Genomic DNA, 13,804 nt, shown 5'->3' on the forward strand with positions numbered 1-13,804 from the left:
TGATTTAAACTTACTCTGTTGTTGTATGGACCACAGACTGCGCTGCTGTTGTAATCATGTTATCTAAATCACTTTACTCTTATGTTTGGAGAAATATAAACAAAACTATAATAATCTAAATCTAAATCCATCCACGTTGTTGATGAAAAAATATAAAATATAAGATTGTAAAAATTAAGGGAACAGGTGTGTAAATTTACAAGTACAGGTAGCCTACAGTTAGCACAATGTCCAGGTGAATAGATCTTGTTGATCTAAACTGACTGTTGATTCTCAGTCTAATAGCTGTTCTCTCCAAAACATGTCAGCCTCATTTCATTGTATAAGTTAATCACATGCACAATAGTCTGTCCAGGCTATTCATCATTTTCCTTGTTTTTGTTTATGTGTTTATATTACAGTATATTATGCTGTATACAATTTCATACTCTGATGAATGGAAGTTACTTTACATGTGAATAAAAATGGCTACCGTTCCTTGACAGTAGGAGTGCAATGTGTGATGTCAAACCTTGTAGGCTACTCTTACCCTAAAATCCTGTTTTTGTTTTGTTTTGTTTTTCAGTTTTATACACAATTGTATTCTGTTAGCTAGGCAAAACAAATCTAGTCCAGTAACTATTGTGAATGAAGCACTGGGCTCAGACTGAGAGGAGGACATGAGATTTCAATGGTCCTCTGCCATAGTGACTAAACATCTAAACATTTTGACTTGCAGTGCTCACACAATGCCAAAGAGACGATGCATTTTGGAGAAACTGTCTATTGGTATGAGAAGGAAATTTAGTTTTGACACTAGTGAACTGTTTTGAGGGAGAGATGCGCTTATGCAAGTGATCTGTGGTGTTGTGATGAACTGTAACACTGTTTTGCCAAATGATCTTAGAGTTTTGAGAATGTAATTTCTGTTTAGAGAAATGAGCCAAACCAACTGCGAAAAACTGTAAATATGAGACAAAGACAAGTTAATCATGAGACTTTTCGAGCCAATCACGTGGCACCGTTTGTAAATGACTTTTTTCTGAATTTGTAGCACGTTTGTATGTGTGTGTGTGTGTGTGTGTGTGTGTGTGTGTGTGTGTGTATTGGATGTGTGTGTGGTGAGTGTGTGCGTGTGTTGGATGTGTGTGTGGTGAGTGTGTTTAATGATGTGTGTGGTGTGTGTGTGTATTTGTGTGTCCATTTGTGTTTGTGTTGGGTGTGTGTGTGTGACAGACAGAGAGAGAGAGAGAGAATATGTGTGCGTGTGCCCAGAGGTTGCCATGGTGAGGTTGCCATGATGAGGTTGCCATGGTGACTTTCAATCCTGAGATGAGAACAGGGTCTGTGAAGCCCTCAAACAGATCCAATTTAAGACAAATCTGTACTTAGTACAAGCAAAAGCTTTACATGGTCAGAACCGTAAGACCTTGCTGAACGCGTACATGTCACTTTGGTGTTTCTAGAGTAAAAATTGTTGATTTTGCGAGTCTGAAGTCTGCGAGTTGGAAACATGGGACATTTAGAAAATCAGCACCTACTTTTGAATGGGAATCAATGAGGGGAAGGGAGGGAACTGGCTGCACTCAGAGGCTCACAGTTCAAATTGTGTAACTCTCTCTGGTTTTTTTGACACATTGTGAGAGACAAGACAAGCTTGTCTACAAAACTGGAGAAAATAATGTGTGTAGAGTGTAATTTGTGGCCGTGGTGACAGGTTAGAGAACAAAGTGTCAGAGGATTTCTAGACCCTCTCTCACTCTAGCTGATGATGTCACCCACTCTAGGTCTGAACATTCCACGCAATACACACTCATTATAAATTTGAATTTTGTCAGAAATGTTAATGATTTTAAAACTTTTTAAAACTGCCAAATATCAGAAACTGTTGAAGATATCAATAAGCTCAAATAGCTGTGAACATTTTAAAAGTTTTTTTTTAACCTTTATTTAACCAGGTAAAGCTTATTGAGATGTAGAATCTCTTTTTCAAAAGAATTGAATGAAGTCTGTAGCAGAAAGTATGCTGAAGCTATAGAGGCTCAAAGAAGCAGAAGATCTGAAGAGTTTGAAGACTGTTTCCATTCATTTCCTATGGGACAAAAATTGCAGAAAAAGTTAATTTAAAAAAAAAAGTATATATATACTTTTATTCTGTCCGTTTAAACTTATTATATTATTATTTTTTTCCGAACAACTTTTTCATGTGGCAACTTCAGGACACTTGGGTCAGTACAGACGAGCAGTATGGAGGTATCTGGATATTTCATAGTGTGTGTTTTGGACGATTCAAAAGTGAACTCTATCCGCTGCCATTATATGAAAATCCGTTGCCAGCCGGACCCCCCCTGGAACTCCAAAAGGGTTTTGATAACTCTGAAAGTTCTCTAAAGCCTTCCTTAGCAAAACGGTGAGTAGAAAATTGGTGAATTATCGATTTTGAGTGAAGTATCCCTTCAAATTAAGTTCACCTGTAATGGTTATAGTGCATTTTAGGTACATTCTGAAATTTCATCCCAAAGCCCAACATCCCTAACTTTTTGTGAGTAATGTTGTATATTATTACTCTGACTTCATTCAGTCTCTGACACTGGGCCTTATTCTAAACCTGTAAACTGAAGCAGTGACAGATATTTAGAGTTATTCTGTCTGACATATAGATATAGGGACTAGACTCCAGCAGTAATAATCCATTCATGAGACTCCTCCCTTGGCTGAGGTGTTGTACAGTGTGATGGCAGTGAGGACTAAAGATCTCAAAGGATAGTGTTTGTAGAAAGGTCATTTGTGTGTATGTGTGTAATGATACATTCCTTCCAGTGTCTCACCCCCAACCCCTCAACCTACATACACAACGGTGACACATTCATACAGAATGTACCCCATACACACACACTGGCCTCAACACTGGCACTGTGGTCAGATGAAGGGCATGGTGGTGATAAGGTCTTGAGTAGAGGGCTAAATGTAGAAGTTAAATTGATAAGAAGTCCCCAACAAACTGTCACCCAGAAGACAGCAGACAGTCAGAGACTAGAGCAGACGCTTCAGTCGCTACAGGTTCATGTTTTAAACTGAAGGTAGAACAAGAGGCTGAAAGGTGAAAGAGTGTCCAAGACAGGCAGACAGGGAGAACACAACACTGAAGAGGTCTTGAAGGAGAGTCTGGCTATCCTAGTTGGAAGCATTGATTTAGAAATCGTACAGGGAGACTGCAACGCTTGGGAGGCTGCAATTAACCGAGACAAAGTCTAAAGGACCGTTCGTTAAGAGAAAGACCACAGAGTGTACAAGGTGAGTAACTGAGGGGACTGTCTGTGAGAACAGGGCTAAGCTAACAAGCTAACAAAGGGCCCAGGCCCTCGAAGGTGAATCAGAGGAGGTTGGTAAAAACCATGAAGCCTCCAAAATTCAGTGGTGATGTAGCTGAAGCTTCAAAGATCTGAAAGAATCAAGACAGTGTCAAAGTTAACGTGTCTGAAGAAGAAGGTGACCTTGACATGAAGACGATCTCATGGCGACCGTGACTTTGAGGAAGCCATATGCAGAACCAGTTGTCAACATGAAAGTCGATCATATGAGCAGCACAGCTCATCAGTGAGTTGTGTTTGATCAACTTGCTTTTGATTGGTCCCTGCTGACACTTAAAGTACAGACTAACTCTGTGGTGGAAAATGGAAGAGGTTTATCACATGTATCATAACAGCACCGCCACCAGTAGCACATTAATTATCACTCTGTCCTTTTAACAAGGATGGTCATGTTTTCTGTAGTGTTTTTTTAAGTATATTTTTTGGGCCTTTAATTGATTGGATAGTTGTAAATGGCCGGCTGATGCAGGATTTGAACCGGGGCCAACTGCAGTAAGGACTGTAGCCTCTGCATTTGTCCCACTGTCCCACACGACGTCCCTATTTTCTGTAGCTCATTTGTCCTCAGAGCTCAGCTCAGCAACGTCTACAATCTTTTAAATGACTCCCTGGAGCTTGTATTTATTATCTTTTATACCATAACCTCTGTCGTTGTCCCTTTATGATCCTGCTCCTGTTTTTATGTTGTCTTACTTTTATTGCCCTTTTTGTCAACCTTGTTTTAATTGTGTCTTTACATCAGACCTGAGACTTTAACATGAACTGTCCTTTAACCCCAGAGGTGACTAACATGGAGGAAGAGGAGCTGGCTGCTGCTGAGGTGTCGGAGGGAGAGATTCAAAATGTCGTGACAGTGAAGCGAGAGGAAGAAGAGTCTTTCCAGGAGACGGCGATAACAACGGTGACAACTCTGACCAGGACCGTGCACACGACTACAGGGAGGACGGAGGTAGAGGAGGAGGAAGCTGAAACTGACAAGATATCAGAGGAAGAGGAAGAGGAAGAGGAGGAGGAAGCTGTAACTGAAGAGGAGGAGGAGGAAGAGGAAGAGGAGGACGATGTGGCAGAGATGGAGGGAGGAGACGTGAATGAGGATGAGAAAGCGGAGAGTAAAAAAAGAAGAATGTCAATGGGACCATGGGAGTCAGAGGTAGGAGTTTTTTTTTTTTTTAACTCTTTATTTATAGATCATTTTCATCTTTTAGTACAAAACAAAAGAGAAATACAAAACATTGAACAATTACCCATATTCAAGGTCCGGGGGTGATCAATAAATCCAAAAGACAAAGTATCATATCCAGTACGTGCATACAGTCTCATTCATTGACCAGGTAGGCTTGCCATTTCTGCCACCGTTTTTCACCTAGATCTTTTTGGAGTCTGACTGAGTATGTCATTTGCTCTGTACATGTAGTTGTTTTACAATATTAACAAAATAATCTGTAGTGGGGGCATTTTGTGATGGTCTTTTTACTTGCAGCCAGCAAGACCCTAAGTAGGTACCGATCAGCTTTACTCAACCCATCTGGCATATTCCCAAGATAGAGAGTTGTGAATAATATATTGATATTAAAACATAGAACCTTTGAAATAATTTTTGTCACTTCTTTCCAAAAAAACTGAATGGAGGGGCAAGACCAAAAAATATGGGCATGATCAGCAAGGACCTCTCCACATTCTCTCCAGCAGGCCAGTTGTGTACCAGCCTGTTTGGACTTCTGCTTGGGAGTTATAAAGAAACAAATTAAACTTTTCCAACAGAAGTCTCTCCAAGTCCAGAAGTTGGTAGAGAGGTAGGAGGTTTTGAAACTTTAAAAGTTCAACATGAACAAATCAAAATGAAACGCTGAGCCTCAGATCACAGGACACATGGACAACAAACTGAACAAAGGCAGTCATGATGAATATGTCCAGTGTAGCAGAGTCTGTCCTACGCATTTCTATGTTCAGAACCAGGTAATTATTAATATGTCATCTTTTAGATAAGACTAGATTTTATGTTCCTGTGTTTTTTTGGAAACTCAAAATATGATCCAGCTGTCCCAGCTGTTTAAATTCAGCTTTTTGTAGAACTTGAGTTAAGTTAAAAACAACCTTCTTCTGTTCAGCATTCCTTCAGGCTTTAGTTCAGGACACGGAGAAGAACGCTGTCAAATGTTATTCTCAAAAAGCAGATGATGGGTGAAAAATCAAGAGTGACGTTCAGATGTGATAACAGAGCCCATGTTTGGACAGAAAGGTCCAGACTCCTTAGGTCACATTTCATATGAGAGCAACTCAACCATCTCCATGACAACTGAACAGCTGAATCCAGTGGGGGCCATGAGATATAAAAAAAATAAGGTATTGTTGCTGCAGCTGAATAGTTATTGTCAGTTTATCTGCTTCTTTTTGGTAGATGTTTATATTAAAGCTCCATACAGTATAAAGGTAGATGTTTGTGTTAAAGCTCCATACAGTATAAAGGTAGATGTTTGTATTAAAGCTCCATACAGTATAAAGGTAGATGTCCATGTGTAGTGTGATTATAAAGCAGCTCTAGGTTCTATATTAATACTGTGAAAGTATCAAAGCCTCAGTCCACAGAGAAATGCACACAGCCTGTATTCAGAAACTGAGTCTTAAAACCAGCCGTCAGGACTTCCTGTGACTTTGTGATGTCACCACTCTCAGCCATGCTTCACTGGACCCTCCATTCCGAGCGTTTAGATTTTTATTCGATCACTCAGAAAACAGTCCACCAATCAGAAATGAGGTTCTTCTAATTGGGTCAATGACCTGTTGTTACTGGATCCAGCTCTTGGGAGAAGATGTAAAACTATGATGAGATGTTTTTTGGCTCTATAAATGAACCAATCAGAGTGAACATTTAAACAGGTGATGGACCATGAAGCCAAACTGAAACTAACAAAGTTACAAAATCAAAATACTTACTGTATGTCTCAGAATGAAATCTTAAAATCTTGATTTCAAATGTTCATTTCAGTGTTGACATTTTTTTTATGTTGCCACCAGCTGGTCACAAATCCTCTAGTGAGGTAATTGTCTCTACACACGATGTTCTCAAACTGTAGCTGCTTCCTGTGTACTGCTCAACGTCTTTGAGGATTTTGCCGTTCTTTGATGAGGTCTGCTGAGAGGCAGATTTAGTTCCTCTTCAGAGAGCCCCCGCTCTCAGCCCTGACTGTGAGTCTTTGTATTGACCTTGGCGTGGGGCATCGCCTGGCACCGCAGGTTTTTATAAGAGCTTAGAGAGGATTAGTGGGACTACAAATGAAAATGTGCCATTATTAGCCTTTGATAGTGGGATTTTTGGGACTGAATTCCGGCCCGTACGAGAGGCTCGAGATTAACGGTGCATGAATTAGGAAAGTTTCCCCATGGTTGACTCGCAGGTTTGTGTGTCTCGATGTTGTTAACAGGGTCAGATGGATAATTCGGTTTGCCAACATTGTCCTCTAATTGCTTGTTTCAGCATGGGGTCCATTTGAAAGCTGTAGGATCACATCCTGGTTCAAAGGCCGTTGCATAGTGTTTTTTTCACTCCTGTGGTTTGAGAGCCAACAACAGATTAGTGACTCTATCTGATGTCGGTCTAAATATCTTTAATATATTATGTTAGCCATAAAAGCCTGTGCTTGTCCAACTCTTCTAATTCTCATGTACATGTGTGCTTTCAGGCCTCGGCTGACGCAAAGCCTCCAGTACCTGACCCAGCATTTAACAGGAGGTGCAGCTTACTCATCAGTGACGTAAGTTCATTCAATCTTCATTCAGTTCTCTACTTGAATGTGATTTTGCTCATGGTAGGAGGCAGAGTTCTGCCAGCAGCTGTGTGAGGTGAGTGCTAACATGCTGAGGCTGATGGGAATGTCACTGAAATGTACAGTACTGTGCAAAGGTTTTAGGCATGCATGAAAAAATTCTATTCTATTCTGTTTTAATAAAGCTTTATTCAAAAATGCTATTAAGTCAGAATGCTTATCCAACATGCAATACCATCAGTGAGGCGTCTGATTGGACCCAAATGTATTCACAACAACTCCCAAACATTCAGCAGTGTCATTTAGATCTATGATCAGCATAAAGAAGAACAACAAGTCCTGGAAGTGATGGTGTGGCACACAGTACTGTAGATATTAAGTCAGATGGTTACCAGAGTTGTTCCAGTTCATTCTAAGGGGTACATCAGTGTGTAAGCCACATGCAAAAGTTTGGGCACCCATGGTCAAAAGCAAGTAGAAGATGAAATGATCTCCAAAATACATAATGTTACAGATGACACAGTCCCTTTACATTTTAAATGATATATTTATTTTTTATTTGCATCTTTTACATTTTTTTTAAATGACAGAAAAGGAAAAGGGCCCACAGCAAAGGTTTGGCCACCCTAACTATAACACAGCATGTAAATAGTAAATAGCTTGTCTGATACCTTGGTCAAAGTTTCCCTTTTTCACTCTAAAAGTGTAGAAAACTAAAATAATACACTGATACTGCTTAAAATATTGTAAAAAGAGTGTTTCATGTTTAACTTTATGCCTTTCGGAGATAATTTCATCTTCCACTTGTTTAACTGTTCACATAACAGAAATTTTGACCAGGGGTGCCCAAACCTTTCAAGACCTCCAACACTAAGTCTGCATCAGTACAGACCTGTATGTCCTGATAAGTGCAGCATCGCTTTGAAATGCCACAAACCTACCAATGCAAGTGGGACTGAGAGATCATCCCCTGGAAACCACGAACATTCGAAAAAATGGCTGGACGAGAGTGATGGACACGTCTCCGTCCACAGGGTGTGGAGCTGATCATCATGAGTCTAACTTTTTTGATGACAAAACATCCTTCTGCTTTCTCCCATACGGACTGAACACTGCCGAGCGTCCTTCCACAGATCCAGTGATGAGCCTTTAAAGGAGACATATTCTGACCCCTTTCCACAAATTAAAATAGTCCCCAGGTGTCTTAAAGACATGCCTGTGACATGCTTCGGTCAAAATCCCCCAAGGATCAACACAGCTCTTTTCATCCTCTCTACAGCCCTGTTCAGAACGGCTGGTTTCAGTGTCTGTCCCTTTAAATGCAAATGAACCACTGCTTGCCCCGCCCCTTCTACTGGTCCCAGGTAGGAGTGGGGTTATGCAAATTTGAATCCTAGTTACATCATTGGAAGACAACTGAGGGAACAGCTCATAAAACCACGTGGATTTCAACCTAGGGAACCTGAAAATTACAGATTTTTTTGTCAATTCTCACATTTTGGGGGCCGGAAGACAAGACAAACACCCAAATATATGTTAATAATATAATAATAATATGTCCCCTTTAATTCAAATTTACTCTCAAATAGAAAGAGGAACACCTTCTGACTTGGACAGCAGCAGTTTGGAGGCTGTGAATGAGGGTGCATGTTGTTGTAGGACGTGGGAGGGCGAGGTATTGATTCCCCGGTGTGAGTCAAACTTGGCAGCTCCACTTTTTGCAACAGCAGAGTGACTCATCAGCTCCAGTGGAGGAGAGCCGAGCCACTTTATGAAACCGTCTTTGCTTCATTACGGCGGCGGCCGCTGCTCTCTGCCTGCCTGTGTCTGTGACCCTGCCATCGCCTTCAAACACCAGCGTTGGTTATGAGCTGAAGTTAAGAAGTTACACACTCAAGACATCGTTTGGGCAGTTTTGTGCGTTCAGTCGTTTCCTGACGACAAGAAAAAACCTTTTTGTCCTTTGGTTTTTTGTTTTTTTCACCTGTTTCCTTCCCAAAATTTATGGAGGACCTCTACATGGACTACAATCCTACCGTCTGATCCACCAATCAGCAAAGTTGCTGTTACCATGGAGACGTGACTGCAGGAAAGTTGTGCTCATGGCAGCCTGAATGAAGGGAGACAGGGGAGAGGAAATTACACATAATAAAAAATATACTATATCCAACAGGAGGACATTAAGAGATGTACAGAGCAGAACACTTGTGATATTCATTTAGAATATTACAACGTGTGGTTTATTTGTGTTGTTGCCTGTATTTTTACCTTCACTGGCATGCTGTCATGGATTGGCAGCGACGGGCAACAATTTGTGGATTATTTCCATTTTTCTCCCGGGTCTCTCCAGAAAATCTGTCAGCCTGTTGTTTGACCAGACGTCCAATCAGACGGAGCCAAGCGCCAGATTGTGGCACACGTTCAATATAAAGTTCACTCCATCAGCGCAGTGGTGCTGTCAAGTGCTGCAATATATGAAATAAATGGAGCTATAGTGTTCATTCTTATCATCAAAAATGATCCGGATACCAAATAATATAATACGGACCAGTCAGACTAGACTGCCTCTGTTCATTTGTTTTTATTGAAATCTGGAGATGGAGGAAGTCCACAGAGGCAGGGCTGTCCTGTCCAACAAATAATATACTGTATGTCTTCATCTTTGACTAATTAGCAGAAACAGATATTAGATCAATATTATATCAACTGTCAAGATCAAATTTCTTCAATAAAGTCATCAATATCATCTAAAAAGATTAAACTGTGGCAAAGTGCCAAAGATCTCACAGAGAAGACCCACTCTGATTGGCTGTCATCTCAGGAGCTGTACAGCAGACTGACCACATTCAGAATGGTCACTGCTTGAGAAACATCAAAATGTAATGTAGTGAAAAAGTAATGGAGTGATATAATAAATAGACAAAAACTGTCACATCCAGATCCTCAATTGTGAAATAGTGAAAACACCTCCAGATGTTTGATCTGGACTTGGCTGAGACTGGTCCACATGAACAAGTACAAGAGAAGAACACAGACTGAGAAACAGCTCATGTACTGTACAAGATAATATTAATACTATTAATATTACTGTTACCATCAGGCTTTGAAGCATAATGTTTCTGTTTCACACATATCTTTAGTTTTCTGCAAAGATCAACTCTGACTAACTCAAAACTGTTCAATGCAACTTTATAACTGTTTGTTCCACCGGCCCTGACTGGACGGATTTCAGTCATTCATCACAGGGACAAAAATCAATCAGTAAAGATAAATATAGTTGTATCACATGGAGTTAGGGTTTCACCTTTGTAGTTACTGTCACCAGCCTTTACACAAATACTCTTGACGGGATGTGAATGATGATGAAAATGCAATGCAGTAGGCGCTCACATTAAACATTTCTGTTATATAAAAATGAATATTTGATAAATCTAAAACACAGATTGTAGTATTATCTGGTTGTTACTTTTCATTCAGTATTAATTTTTTATATTTGAATATTTGAATAATGTAATATTTAATCATCACACCTGATATTTGAGATTTGAGATACAACAGTCTGTTGCTCTGTGAGCTTGAAACTCTGCAAAACAATCTATCTCTCTGGGGATGGAGCTGGAGTTCAGCAGAAGTTCAGCTTGCATGCAAAATATAATCACATAACACACATACACACACACGCTGATGTCTCCCCCTCCCTGCAGGTGAGCTATAAGGAGGACTTTGAGAAGATGAAAGGCCGGAGTAAGTTTGTTCCTGGAGCCGAACTCATTCATTCCAAGAACATCAGCGCTGTGATATCTGAGGTGTGAGCGCACACACGCTGTACATGGCTGTAGTTTGATGGATGTCAGGCTGTCTCATCACTTTACTGTGGAACTGTTTCAGTCAAAGTACAAGGAGGACGGGAGGAAGGAGGCCGCGGTCTCTCTCTACTCCATCCTGCCCCAGACTCCAGAGATCCAACGCGCCAGAGAAGCTTCAGAGCTGCAGAGTGAGGTAGTTCAACCTCAACATGTGGTCAGTGTGTGAAATGATGGCATAGACAGAAGTTGATCACTGACACACGTGCTCCATAAAGCAGCTCACTCTGCTCATATAATATACAGTAGGATTTTATCAGTGATGAGGTTCTGTCTGTTTGTTTCCAGATCAAATACAAAGGGAACGTGAAGACGGAGATCTCCTCCTCTCTTTACTCTCTGCTGCCAGAAACCACAGAGACTCAGTTTGTCAAAGAGCTCACCGAGATACTGAGTGAGGTCAGACTGGATCAACAGACGGATGGATGAACAGATAGAGAGATGGAATGGATGAGAAAGGAAAACTGAATCTATAATGGATGGATGGATGGATTGGAATCGATAAATGGAAGATGATGACTAAATTAATGAATAGATGGATTGAAGGTTTATGATGATAATGATATCATGAATGAATGAACAGAAAGATGGATGATAGATGGAGGGATGAATGCATGAGTATATTGCATAGGAATTTGATTTGAAAACTGTATTTCCAACATGTGTAAGCAGTGAACAGTTACCACATAAATTAACCAATCATGAAAAAAAAGTATATGAAAAAACAAACAACAAAAAAGGAAAATCGCTAAAATATATATATATTTTTTGCTAATTAACTAATAATAATAAATAAAATAAAGCTAAACATGTTCAAAAAGGAGTAGGAAGAAGTAAAAAATGTATTACGTAATTCCTACCGCCACTCTCTATTTCATTACAATCATGTATACAGTAATACCAATTATTGTTTCATGTGAATATCTGTATGAAAGTAATGGCAATAATAATGAATAATAATAAAATAACAGTAAAAAGAACAACACAACATCAGTATACATATATCAGCATATTACTAATGATAATAGTAATCAAAATAATACCAAAATTAACAACACATAGTATAGTACTAATTGCTAATGATAATAAAATAAAATAGCAGCAACAATAAATAACACAGAGCAGCAAGCCTCTTCCTATATGAAGGAATAAATGAATAGGTGAAAGTGTATGGTGATGAATAAAAGGGTGAAAGATGTAGAGAGGATGAAGGATACAGGAAGATGGACAACTAACTGGATGGATGGATGGATGGATGGATGGATGGATGGATAGATGAATAACTGGATGAATATATACCGATGGATGGATGGATGGATGGATATTCAATACATAAATAGGAAGGTAAACACTGGAGAAGAACTAATATAATCACAGGGACATTTTCAAGTCATCAGCTGATGCAGTGAAAGAATAGATTTAACATGCTTCAAAAAGGAAAATAGGTCATTTCATTTCTTGTAAATATGAGTCCAGCTCAGAGAAAGCTCCCTCTCTCCTCAGAACAAGTACAAGGAGGAGGGGAAGAAGGAGATGAGCAGCAGCCTGTACTCTCTGCTCCCCGAGACCGCTGAGATGCAGCTGGCCAAGACCGTCCACGAGTTCCAGAGCGAGGTACTCCAGCACCGTCTTCACACCGGCAGCTGGGTTTCAACATATTTCATCAGTTAACTCCGGTCGGGCAGAGCTGGGTTGTTTTATGCAGCAGTTAAAGGTTTGATTAAGCTGAGCGCTGTCCTGCTGCAAATAAATTAAACACAGAAAGCAAACACACACACACACGCCTCATTTAAAACAGAGCCATCAGGAGAAATCAAGGCCACTTACACATACAGTATGATAAAGCTATGTATCTGCAGTACCATGAAGCCATCTGTCAGACTGTCAGTGCTTTGTGTTTATTCTCTATAATATAATGATCTGATCTGCTTCAGAAAAAGTACAAAGAGGAGGGGAAGAGAAGGGTTTCTATCTCCCTCTACTCCCAACTCGCAGACACGCCGGAAATCCAGCACGCCCTGGAGGTGTCACAGCTGCAGAGTGAGGTACACACACACACACACACACACACACACACACACACACACACACACACACACACACACTACACTCTATATGAAAGCTCAAAGAGTTAATCATTGCTCCTTTCCTTTTAAAATGGTGGCTAAGCTTCCTACCTTTAATTTTTGATTTATTCACTATTAGTTTACACTGTAAAAACTCAAAATCTTACCAAGAATATTTGTCTTATTTCTAGTCAAAACAAATCTCATTATACTTAAAATAAGTCTCATTACATAAAAGCTTGCGTAGCTTGTTTTTAGACACTTTTTTTTTACTTCTTTCAAGCATATTTTCACTTGAATATGTAGAAAAATCTGATAGTGGAGCAAGTTTTTCTTCCTTATTACAAGCACAAAAACTTGCTTTCACTGGCAGATTTTTCTACTTATTTCAAGTGGAAATTAGTTTGAAACAAATGGAAATGATCTTAAAATAAGTTCATTTTTACGTGATGAGTCTTATTTTAAGTGAAAAGAGTTTAGTTTTGACTAGAAATTAGACATTTTGACAAGAAATACAAGAAATATTCTTGGAAAGATTTTGAGTTTTTGCAGTGTAATAATAGTAATTGATCAGCTTTATTGTTTTCTAATGTGTTCTAATCTCATCTGGACAACAACAGCTATATTCATTTCTATATGATTGTATCCTTAGTTAATTGTTTCTGTTTGACCATATGTTGTCTCTTCTTTCACTTTTATTTTGCATTATCACTTATCTTGTTGGACGACTGTTTTAATTGCATTGTGCAAGTCAAAAGCCA

At 39.6% G+C, this 13,804-nt stretch overlaps 1 protein-coding gene across 5 annotated transcripts in view; it reads left to right on the forward strand.

Annotated features, from left to right (window-relative positions):
* The first annotated feature begins 3,006 nt into the window (after positions 1 to 3,006).
* LOC146966957 (uncharacterized) overlaps positions 3,007 to 13,804 on the forward strand; it is a 75,046-nt gene continuing 64,248 nt past the window's right edge. For 2 of the 5 annotated variants that reach the window (XM_085763543.1, XM_085763542.1), the window contains exons 1-8: positions 3,008 to 3,273; positions 4,130 to 4,500; positions 7,031 to 7,102; positions 10,819 to 10,920; positions 11,003 to 11,113; positions 11,266 to 11,376; positions 12,481 to 12,591; positions 12,912 to 13,022. In XM_085763543.1, coding sequence (XP_085619669.1) covers positions 4,141 to 4,500; positions 7,031 to 7,102; positions 10,819 to 10,920; positions 11,003 to 11,113; positions 11,266 to 11,376; positions 12,481 to 12,591; positions 12,912 to 13,022 — 978 coding nt within the window. In that variant the 5' untranslated portion in view covers positions 3,008 to 3,273; positions 4,130 to 4,140. Of the gene's footprint in view, positions 3,274 to 4,129; positions 4,501 to 7,030; positions 7,103 to 10,818; positions 10,921 to 11,002; positions 11,114 to 11,265; positions 11,377 to 12,480; positions 12,592 to 12,911; positions 13,023 to 13,804 lie in introns of all 5 variants that reach the window. The other 3 variants (XM_085763544.1, XM_085763545.1, XM_085763546.1) reach the window with 2 other exon arrangements.

Source organism: Trachurus japonicus, chromosome 20 (genome assembly GCF_045865225.1).
Source record: "Trachurus japonicus isolate A0001 chromosome 20, Traja_1.0".
NCBI classification, from domain to species: domain Eukaryota; kingdom Metazoa; phylum Chordata; class Actinopteri; order Carangiformes; family Carangidae; genus Trachurus; species Trachurus japonicus.